Here is an 11,717-nt window from a genome sequence, read left to right on the forward strand (position 1 = left end):
CGATGATATCATCCATGCTTTATTTCTCTGTCCTTTATCCATTCAAGTTTGGAAATTGTACAATATTTGGCGCTTAATAAAGCATCGTCTACCTTGGAACATTGTTGAGATGTTGCAGTCTCTTCTGGAAGCTGTTTCACTACACCAATTTAGTTTGTTGCTGATCTATGCTTGGAGTAGTTGGGGTGAGCGCAATAATGCAAAGCATAACTCACAATTTAAAGCAGCCAAGGTCATTCTCCTTTGGGCAGATCAATATTATGAAGGTTGGTTAAGGATCCAAGTTCCTAAATTTCCTAGTATAGTGTCATCGATTGTGGGGAAATCAATTTTATGGCAGCCTCCTACTATTGGTTTGCTTAAGTTGAATGTGGATGCGACTATAAATGACGAAGAAGGCATTATTAGTATTGGTGCTATTGTTCGTGACTTCGAGGGATTTCCATTAGGATGTTTTGCCAAGTAGCTACCAGGATTACTTTCTCCTAAAGAGGCTAAAGCTTTAGTATTCTCTTATAGTTTACAGTGGTGCTTAGAACTTGGCTATCGTATTGCTTTTATTGAAAGTGATTCAAAATTGGTTGTTCATTCTACATTTTTTTTTGCCTTTGTCGTATCCCAATAAAGTTGTATTATTATAAACATTAGATCCTTATTATCTATCTTTTTGGGTGTTAGTCTGTCTCATGTGTTGCATATTTGTAATATTGCTGCTCATGAATTAGCCAAAGTTGCACTAAAGATAGAAAACGAGATTACATGGTTTGAAGATATACCACCATACATTATGGCCTGTGTCATTAAGGATTGAAATCAATGAGTAATTGGTTTTTCTCAAAAAAAATAAAAATAAAAAGAAAAAAAGAAATTGGCTCATACAAATACCCGATAGTACCGGAGATAGATTGGGTCAGTAGGCCCAAATCCAAGATAAAAGCCCAACTCAAGTTCTGTGGTCGGTAGGCGTGGTCGGTAGGCGTGGTTGGCTGGCAGGTCCAATTAAATTCTTACACCCTTCACCGTCCATTACCGAAGCTATAGAGAGAAGAAGAAGACGAAGACGAAGACGAGGAAGGAGAGAGAAGATCTCTCTCTCTAACAGCCATGGAAACCAGAATCTCTGCCTCTCTAGGCCTTCCATTGCCGGACCCAAACCACCATAACCCAAACTCAATACACTTTCCCAATCTCTTCACCCATTTCGCCGCCATCAACACCCATTCCCCCAAGCTTTTCGACACACTTCCTTTCGCCTCGGCCTCTACCGCACCTAGATCTCCAAATTGGTTCAGGCCCGCCACGAAAAACAACCCCAGAGTCCAGTCTCTCATGAAGAGCCTCACCGTCTTCGAGCGTGCTGTAATCGGAGCCGGCGCCGGTGGTATTGCCGGGGCATTCACCTACGTATGCCTTCTTCCTCTAGACACCATCAAAACCAAGCTCCAAACCCGAGGAGCCTCCGAAATGTACCGGAACGCGTTCGACGCCGTCGTTAAGACCTTCCAGAGCAAAGGTATTCTGGGGTTCTACAGTGGGATCTCGGCCGTGATCGTGGGCTCGACGGCTTCCTCAGCGGTCTATTTCGGCACCTGCGAGTTCGGAAAATCGATTCTCTCCAAATTCCCACAATACCCTTCTGTCCTGATCCCTCCCACGGCCGGTGCCATGGGCAATATCGTCTCTTCAGCGATAATGGTCCCCAAAGAGCTCATTACTCAGCAAATGCAAGCCGGTGCCAAAGGCCGGTCTTGGCAGGTTCTCTTGAGAATACTCGAAAACGATGGCTTTTTGGGTCTCTACGCGGGTTACTCGGCCACATTGCTGAGGAATTTGCCAGCCGGGGTTCTTAGCTACTCCTCGTTTGAGTACCTCAAAGCTGCCGTCTTGAGCAAGACGAAGCAGACCAATTTGGAGCCTTTTCAGAGTGTGTTTTGTGGGGCTCTTGCCGGAGCTATCTCGGCTTCAATTACCACGCCGCTTGATGTGGTTAAAACTAGGCTGATGACCCAACTCCAAGTTGGGGGAGCCCCTAAGGTGGCTTCTGCTGCCATGTACTCTGGGTTCTCCAATACAGTAAAGCAGATTTTAATGGAGGAAGGTTGGGTCGGGTTCACCAGAGGAATGGGGCCTCGGGTTCTTCACAGTGCTTGTTTTTCGGCTTTGGGTTACTTTGCTTTTGAGACTGCTAGGCTTACGTTGTTGAATCAGTATGTAAAGCAGAAGGAGCTGCAAGAGTTGTCTTTAGATGCTGTTCCCTCGAGTTGAGCTATCGTTTTTCCTGGTGACAATCTTTTTTTTTCTTTCTTTAATGCATTGTTGATCTTTTTTGTTGCGAGTTTCAGATTCATTGCTGTATAAATATTGAGATAATGGTCTCAAATAACTGTCATTTTAGTGGGATGTAGTTTGCGAATTTTGTATAAGCTACTAATATTTGGAATATGTTCTGCAAAATCATGGCGGATGACTCATATCAATACAAATCTGTTCTTATTACTGTCTTTTTCATAATGTGTAATTTTTATTGTATGTATAAAACTGATAGCTGCTTGGCTTGTCTGGAGACATAACAAATCAACTTTTATGTGTGAAAATAATAATGGCACAGAATATGTATGTAATTGGATTTGAAGCTACAGAACTCACAGTCTATTCTTTTTCGCTTTTATCTGAAAGCTCAATTTAACTGGCAATGCCGGGATTACAGTAGTGGATGGGATGTTGCGATTCTGATGTATCCATGTTCGTTCGAAACAATGTCTGTGTTTTATTCTGTCAGGCACGTGGTTTGAGGTTGGAGTTCTTGACTGCATTACATAGCAATTGCTGTAGTACTTTGTCCCCAAATATAGCAGGGTTTGAAGGAGAAAAAGGGTGTTGCTATAGTTTTCTGGTCCCAACTATTACAGTGTTAGGCAGAGAGCCCAGTTCCCAAAAACAATGTTTGAAACAATGGTTTGGCTTCAGATAGTTGTTTTACTTTTATCTAGAGATACGCATTTTGGATATCGGTTGGTGATTTTGGGTTGAAATGGCTATAACTGAGAAAGGGTTAGATGGTTGATTTTCTTGTGTGCACTTTTTTTTTTTTTTGAAATGGAACAAATTCATTCAAGCTCAAGAACAATTACAAACGAATAGCCAAGTGATCTAAATAAGCATGACTAGCAACAAGGGGAAGATCCCCATTCCACAAAGCACTAGCTTTAGAAATCAAAGTTAAATTGGCTAAAGAGTGAGACAATCTAATGTCTCTTTGACAGAAAAAAATAAACCAGAAAAAGGAGACGAAGTAGCAAGACTTTTGATATTGTGGATGAGCCCATCAAGGTCGTTGCACCCTTAGCACCATTAGAAACCATCTGGATAGCAGCAAGGCAATCTGACTCAACTGAGAAATTGTTGTAGCCTTGTTGAACACCAGTCTTAATTCCCTCACGAGTAGCTAGCAATTCAGCAGTAGTAGCATCATAAGGGAAACCCAGAAAAAGTTTTTAGCTAGCACAATCTGCCCATCATGATTCCTAACAGCAATGCCAAGTCCACAGCAGCCTGCAGACATTGAAATACCAGTTTCCACATTGATCTTTGAGTATCCAACCTCAGGTGGCTTCCATTTGGCTGCACTTCTTTGAACAGATCTCTCCTTGTGAGTTTTTGTACCTGCAGCACCATTCAATTAAGTCACCAGCTCGAGGGGCAGCTTTGCCATGGACAACATTATTTCTAACGGTCCAGATCTGCCAAGAAATAATAATAAGCAATTTGAACTCGTCAGTAGTCAGGCAGTGATTGAGATTAAGGAAGAAGGTCACAATATCATCATTGAAACAATCCTCTAATGCTTCCAGAATCCGTTCAGCTTCCAAATTTGAGAGACAGTTCTACTGTGCCAAATTGCATGCATAACATCCTCTTGTTTCTCGCCATTGCACCTGGTACATAAAGGATTCACTTGGACACCCTTGCAAAACAAAATCTGGTTAGTGGGTAGCCACAAGTGGCCAAGTTTCCATAAAAAGTCTGATTTTTGGGTGCACTCTCAAACTCCATACAATTTCTTCATGTCTGATGCTGTAGCTTTCTTATTCAAACTAATGGTCACTTAGTACCCACTCTTGACACAATACTCACCATTCTTAGTATAGTGCCACTTAATTTTTCTCCTGCAGCCCCCAATTTCAAGTCAATAATGAAGAGGTTTTCTGGGATCTCAAGTTTGTCATAAATCTTGAAAGTGGAAGGCCTAGGATTTCATGGGTCCTCGATGACTCTCACCCTATTACCGTCCCCCCTCTCCATCTATAGCCCCGCAAAATAATCTCCTTTCCCCACATGAGGCTTCGCCAGACAAAGGAAGCCTTAGACCCACATTTGGCCTCCAAAACATGACAATCCGGGAAGCAAGTCTTTTATTAAGAACTTTAAAGAGAATTGAGAAACCTAATGCATCTTTAAATTTGTTTAGCAAGCAAAGCTTGACTGAAGAACTCCAAGTTCTTGAATCCAAGACCTCCTTCCTCCTTGGGCTGGATTTTCTTGTGTTTGATATTGATAATATTGTTCTTATGGAGCTGGATTATATGCTTTTTTGGGTACGTTTACTTGCAGAAGTTGCGCTTAAATTATAATTAAAGCAGTCTTGTTATTTGAACTGGTATCTCATGTGAAAACATTGATCATTTTCATCTGTATATAACATTCGACAATTCCTCTAAAAGTCAGCTTACAGCCAATTTGACAGCAACATATATATATATATATACACACACACATGTGTTATAAGTGTATATGCAAGTTGCTAAACAAGAGAGCTCTTAATATTTGGATCTAACTGATTATATCAACACAAAGAGAATTAAAGACTTTCAACATTTGAAATCCAAAGTGGCATGTTCTAGCTGAAATTGCTTCTAGGAGTCAAAAATGGTGGATCATCAGAACTAGCACTCCTAGCGCGGTCTCCATCATAACTCGGTGCCTCCTCAGAGGATTCAGGCATAACAGGTCGAAGCCGGAGCTTTGGTTTCCTTGCTGGCAAAACGGGAAGTGGTGCTTCCCCTTTGAGAATCCTGGCAGCTTCGTTGATCGTTGGCCTCTTAACATGGTTTGGATGCACACAAGCAAGTCCCACAATGAGCATCCTCATCAACTCCTCACTGTTAACTTTTCCCTTCAGCCTCACATCAGCAGCATCAATCAATTTTCCTCTCTGCCACATATCCCACGCCCAATCAACCACCGCCGTTCCATGTTCATCCACAGGCCTCCGCCCGGTTACCAACTCTAAAACAACCACGCCAAAGCTGTACACATCCGTTTTCGAAGTAGGCACGCCTGAGTAGACATATTCGGGAGCAAGATATCCCATTGTTCCGGCCGGTATGGTGGCGTTTCTTGTGTGAGCACTGTGTTCATACACTTCCGCCAGACCAAAATCACCAAGTTTGGCATTGAACTCTTCATCTAGCATAATGTTACAAGCCTTAACATCTCTATGAATTATTTGTCTCTCACATTCTTCATGCAGATAAGCAAGAGCAGAAGCGACCCCAAGAACTATATTCAGTCTCTGCATCCATGAAAGGACTATGGCCGACTTAGTTTTCTTGTGGAGAACTTTGTCAAGGCTTCCATTTGACATGTACTCATAAACCAGAACTAACTCAGATCCCTCGCAACACCATCCTTGAAGTTGAATCAGATTCTTGTGCCTTAAGCAACCGACCATTGTGGCAAACTCGGTGGTGAAAGGATTGCGCCAACAATCAATCCCACTAACTCGTTGAAACCTTTTCACAGCAACTTCACCATATGGAAGAGACCCTTTATAGACTGTTGCAGAGGCTCCTTCCCCGACGATTCGGTTTCGATCGAAACCCATCGTAGCTGATTTAATTTCTTCGAGCGACAATCTTGCTGGGACTCTATTGGTTTGAATCCTTCTAGCAAAACTGTCCACTCTGGTTTTGGCAACAAGTTTTCTCTTCTTTATCTTTATGAAGCTTATCACAACAACAATGGCAAAAATGGAAACGACAAACGCAGATAAGCCTCCCACACCAAGAACAATCTCTCCTACCTTCAGTTTACTTCCATCAAAGAAACTCTCATTGTTATTTTCCATAACCGAGTCTTCTGGAGAGCATATAAAACAATCTCCTTCTTCAACAGTATCCATAGGAACAAGTGAGCTATGAAAAATCTTGAAACGCCATTTATCAACCACATGGAGTGCAGAGCCTTGGCCATTCGAACTAGAGAAACCAACGTACATAAACTCCTTGAGTAGACTAGAGAGATCAATTCTGGCAACCAGAGATGGGTTCGGAGGCCGTACGGGAGAGTATCCAATCCAAACCCGAATCATCTTCATGGGGTTTCTGTACTCAATCCAAGTCCTTATCACTTTCCCACTTGTCAAATCCACACCTCTCGGGGTGATATCGACGGAGGTGACTGAAACGACACTGTTGAGGTCGATCCCGATATGGTTTCCGTTAATGTCTCCGAGCAGAGGGTCGAAACTGGTATCGTACTCTACAGCAAAGAACGAATCTTGAAAATCGAAAGCCGGTCTTGGAAGACCGATGTGACCTTTAGAGGAGCTGAAAGAATCGTCATTCGGAGCTATGAGGAAGGAGATGCCGTCGCCGGAGGAGCAGAGCGGAGAGGTTGAGATGGAGAAGGAGAAGACGGAGGAGAAAGACACGGTGTCGTTGGTTTCAGAGTCGACGAATCGAATTGGGTTGGCGTAGAGAGCTCCTCCGACGCCATAGAAAGCGGAAGAAGGAGTAGAAGAAGAAGAAGAAGAAGAAGAAAGGCAAGCGGAGAGTTCTTGAGTGAGAGTAATGGAGGAATTTCGAAAGAAAGCGTCGCCGAAGAGGGTTATGTTTTTGTTGTTTGGAGGGTGGGAAAACGAGGGAAAATGGAGGTTGAAGAAGGAGATTATGAAGATGATGACCCAGATGAGAAGGGAATGAGGTGAATGCATTATAGTGAAGAAGTGCGTGGTTTTCTCGGAAGAATTTTCTGGGAAAAGTGAGGAAAACAGTGTCATGGGAATGAGAATCCTGTTTTCTTAGCCGTTGGAAATTTTTGATTTCCAGTTATGCGTTATTTAATTTTATTTCAAATTATTAATCATGAAATTTGAATCAAATTATTCAAGATAAAAAAAAATGCTCACATTTGATTCAATTTGATCCTTTATATTTTACTAAATAATTTGATTCAACTTTCATAAATAAAATATTAAATTAATTATATTAGTGAATTAATTAGGTAAGAGAATAGTTAAACAAGAGTGTTAATAACTTACTCCACGGTGTTCCTTGTGGTATCTCGGGGCCGAAGATATCTCACTTGCTGTTTGCGGACGATTCTCTTTTCTTTCTGCAAGCATCGGTTTTGGAGTGTGAGAGATTCAAGCTGCTTTTGTCTTGGTATGGTTCGGCTTCTAGACAAAGGGTCAATTTTGAAAAATCGGCTGTTTGTTTTAGTCCGAACATTGAAACCATTGACAAGAATAATATGATAGCGGCGTTGGGGGTAGTAGGTGTGGATTGTCATGAAAAATATCTGGGTCTTCCTTGCTTCGCGGGTCATACCAAATCGGGGATGTTTAATTCTGTGCGTGATCGTATTTGGAAAAAACTTAATGGTTGGAAGGCGAAATCTTTTTCTATGGCGGGTCGTGAGGTTCTCATTAAAGCTGTTATTCAGTCTATTCCCACTTATACGATGTCGCTTTTCAAACTTCCTATGTCTTTCGTGAATAGCATCCATGGTATGTGTGCCAGATTCTGGTGGGGTGGTGATGACACCAAACAAAAGATGCACTGGTGTACTTGGGAGCGACTTTGCTGGCATAAAGAAGATGGTGGTATGGGCTTTCGGGATATACACCTTTTTAACCAAGCTATGCTAGCTAAACAAGCGTGGCGGCTCTATGATGACCCGAGTTCCCTAGCAGCTAAGGTTCTGAAAGGCTTGTATCACAGGAAAAAGCCATTTGGTTCTATGGTTAAATCTAAGAATGGTTCTTTTGTCTGGAAAAACATTTTATGGGGAAAGGAGTTGTTTGATGCTGGATTTATTTGGAGAGTTGGAAACGGTAAGGATATCAGAGTGTATGAAGATGGGTGGGTTCCTATGCCGTCACACTTCTTGGTTCTGTCTCCTAACCTTTTAGGTGAAGGAAGCACGGTTTCTCAACTCAGATCTGACTCGGGGGATTGGGATTTAGAGCTCATTCGTGATCTTTTTGCCCTTGATGAGGCTGCGGCAATCCTATCTATTCCTTGGCCATCTTCTCCGACTCAGGATAGACTAATCTGGGGTTATAAAACTTCTGGTCTTTATTCTGTCAAAAGTGGTTACTGGCTTGCTATTCGCAACCTGGGCGCAGGTCGTGCATCTTCCTCAGTCGGGTTTTCGGGGTGGTGGAAAAAAATTTGGTCTCTCAATCTTCCTCCGAAGGTTAAGATGTTCGCTTGGCAGATCTCTTCTAATTGGATTCCTACCAAATGCAACCTCACTAAGCACGGTTTATTGACAGACGAGGTATGTCCTATTTGTGATTCTCAGTTAGAAACTACTCATCATGCCTTATGGGGTTGCTCTTCTCTTGCTGACTGTCGTAATCTTAGTGATATCTCTTTGGGAGATCCTCTTGCTGTTTGTCCCGATTTCTATGATTTTATTCATCAGTTTCTGGACCTTTTGCCAATTGCTACCTTAGAGCTGATTTTGGTAATTATGTGGAGAATTTGGTTTAGGAGAAACAAAAAGGTGCATTATGATAAAATGATTGACTCAGACATTGTTGTTTCTTGGGGTCGTGACTTCCTTGCTAACTATCAGAGAGTAGATAAGCCTCTTGACAATTCTCTCACGTTGGGGAGCTCGTCATCCACGCTCATGGGCTCTTCTAGGTCGGCATGGGTGCCGCCCACTAGGGGGATTGTTAAGATCAATGTCGATGCTGCTCTTGATGCCCCTAATGGAAGATGTGGGTTGGGTATGGTGGCTCGTGACTCCACCGGTGATGTAATAGTTTCTGCTGTTTGGCACATTATGGGTACTTTCACTCCTGAAATAGCGGAAGCTCTAGCTTTAAAATATGCGGCCAACCAATGCCGCTTATTGGGTTTCCAAAATGTATGGTTTGAATCTGATTGTTTGAATGTGGTTTTGAAGTTTAATAACCAGGTTCCTTTGGCTTCTTCTCTGGGGTTAGTCTTAGCAGATTTTAGACTCAGTTTTTCAGTTTTCCACTCTGCTAGTCTTTCTTTCTGTGCTAGAGCCTTTAATACTGTTTCCCATTCCTTAGCTAAATATGCATTGTCAGAAGTTATTAGTAAGGTTTGGTGGCCTGGCTACCCTTCTTGTATCCATGATCTCATTTTATATGAGAAGAATTAATTCAATCAGTCTCCCCCTCACCTTCTCTTCAAGCTCTTTGCTTGGCTGGTGAGTCTTGGGGTTTTCTTCTCAAAAAAAAAAATTAGGTAAGAGAATAAATTTGTTAATTATGATGAAGATAATAAAAAATATATATGTGGGGTTTAGACACTTGATCCAGTATTAAGAAGACCAAGTCAACAATCAGGGTGTTTAAGAATCGCTATGTTAGTTACAACAGAATAAAGTGTCTTCATCTTCCTCTTGATTGAGATAAGTGTTGTTGGAGCAAGTCTCTATTGAAGAGTTGTAACATTAGTTTGTCTTATAAGCCTATAAGGTTGTTTCCTCATGTGGATATGGGCTCTCTCTCTCACCAAAAGCTAAACTATATGTAATTCATGTGTTATTTTTCAGATTTTTAATAACTTTGCTGTTTGATAAAATTTGTCATTTTGTTTTGCATTTCTTTGATTTAGTTGTTTCTTGTTTGGTGTTTGAGACACCACAATTGGTATCTGCAAATTATTACGAGGATTGTGCAAATATTTTGTATTAATTAGAATCAATTTTTTAGGGAAACAATGATACGTAAATATTTTGTTTTCAGATTTTCAGATTGTATAGTTGTATTATGCCTATCAATAGGCATTTTTCCAAATGAAAAAAATATACGATGCATGTTTTTCTCAAAACCCACATGGTATCAGAGCTTACCCAGTGGTAATCTCGTAGATCAAGCTTCGGTTGCCCCTTCCGGTGCCGGTAGCTTTAGTTTCAGCCGATTGGAGCATTGGTTGTCTTCTCCGGCATCGATAGCCCCTGTTCTTAGTAAAGTCCCATACCTCTAGCAAAATTAAGCCTCAGGCCCATCTACTATCTCCAGCCCAGTCGGTAATATCCAAGCCCAGTCGTTGATCTCATTAGCACAGTCGCACCCTCCGATCTCCAAATTGCCGGTAAGTGTTCACTTTCAACATGTCGGCATAAAAAGGTTCCGAAGCTTCCTCTTATCCCTCCTCTCTCACTCATTCGATTATTACAACGGGATCCTCCTCTCACAATGAGGCAATATCTTTAGTCACTAGGCACAAATTGAACGGTCATAATTACCTACAATGGTCCTAATCGGTAATGATGTACATTGGAGGAAAAGGAAAAGAAGACTATCTCACAGGGGAGATTGAAATTCCAAAGGTCGATGATCCTACGTATAAATCTTGGAAGGCAGATAATCACATGATTAAATCATGGTTGATCAACTCTATGAACAACGATATAGGAGAAAATTTTCTTCTATATTCCACAACCAAAGAACTTTGGGATGCAGTGAAAGGCTCTTATTCAAGGTCAGAAAATACATTTGAGTTATTCGAGATTGAAGCTGCGTTTTATGATCTCCGTCAAGAGGATAACTTGGTCACACAGTATTTCAACGCTCTCACTCGTTATTGGCAACAGTTGGACATGTTCGTGACCTATTCTTGGAAGTGTACTGAATACACTACTCTATAGCGGAGTATAGTGGATAAAAAGTGAACTTTCAAGTTTCTTCATGGCCTCAATAAGGATCTTGATGCTGTCTGGAGTAGAATTATGAGTATGAAACCTTTTCCCAAAGTCAAAGAAGCTTTCTTAGAGGTTAGGCATGAAGAAATTAGAAAAAAAGGTCATGATGGGTTCTCCTCAGCCCAACCAGAAAACCTCTGCTCTTGCTGCCCGGGGAAAATTTCAGGGTGCCAACAAAGACATTCGACAACAAAGGGGACGTCCTTGGTGTGAATTATGTCGTAGGCCTGGCCATTTTAAAGAAACGTGTTGGAAACTTCATGGGAAGCCTGCTGATTGGAAGCCCAAGTCATGGAAATGCTAAGATAAGGACAAGGAGAGTCATGGAAATGCTACTGCTATCACCGATCCCAAAGGTCAAGAGGATGGGTCAGGTTCATCACCTTTCACTAAAGGGAAATTGGAGGTACTCCAGAAACTCTTAAGCCAGTCGCAAACAACTTCATAGTCGGATGATAAGGTACAGGGTTGTTGGCCATGAAAGGTAATCATTCAATAGTTCTTATTGTCAATAAAAGATCCACTAATTATTGGATTCATGAAATAGGAGCTTCAAACCATATGACTGGAGATGCAAATATTTTTTTTTTGAATTTCACACAAGTCTAGAGCATCATACTGTGAAAATAGCAAATGACACATCCTCCAAAGTTGAGGGCTTGGGTTCAATGAAAATAAACTAGCACTTAACTCTTACTTCTGTTATCTATGTGCCTAAGCTAGATTGTAATATACTGTCCATT

General features: G+C 41.5%; 2 protein-coding genes across 2 annotated transcripts; one reads left to right on the forward strand and one right to left on the reverse strand.

Moving 5' to 3' along the window:
- The first annotated feature begins 1,014 nt into the window (after positions 1-1,014).
- Positions 1,015-2,496, forward strand: LOC133805212 (protein MITOFERRINLIKE 1, chloroplastic). The gene has a single exon (XM_062243335.1). It carries the CDS (start codon positions 1,105-1,107, stop codon positions 2,263-2,265), a length of 1,161 nt encoding a protein of 386 aa, XP_062099319.1. The 5' UTR covers positions 1,015-1,104; the 3' UTR covers positions 2,266-2,496.
- A 1,966-nt stretch (positions 2,497-4,462) lies between these two features.
- LOC133805211 (L-type lectin-domain containing receptor kinase S.6) lies at positions 4,463-7,062 on the reverse strand. The gene has a single exon (XM_062243334.1). It carries the CDS (start codon positions 7,058-7,060, stop codon positions 4,898-4,900), a length of 2,163 nt encoding a protein of 720 aa, XP_062099318.1. The 5' UTR covers positions 7,061-7,062; the 3' UTR covers positions 4,463-4,897.
- Between the last annotated feature and the right edge of the window lie 4,655 nt (positions 7,063-11,717).

This window comes from Humulus lupulus, chromosome X (assembly GCF_963169125.1).
Source record: "Humulus lupulus chromosome X, drHumLupu1.1, whole genome shotgun sequence".
In the NCBI taxonomy this organism is placed as follows: Eukaryota; Viridiplantae; Streptophyta; class Magnoliopsida; order Rosales; family Cannabaceae; genus Humulus; species Humulus lupulus.

What these genes read in the sequence shown, in the direction of transcription:
- LOC133805211 (XM_062243334.1), bottom strand. Translation starts at nt 7,060, where the DNA reads ATGACACTGTTTTCCTCACTTTTCCCAGAAAATTCTTCCGAGAAAACC.
- LOC133805212 (XM_062243335.1), top strand. Translation starts at nt 1,105, where the DNA reads ATGGAAACCAGAATCTCTGCCTCTCTAGGCCTTCCATTGCCGGACCCA.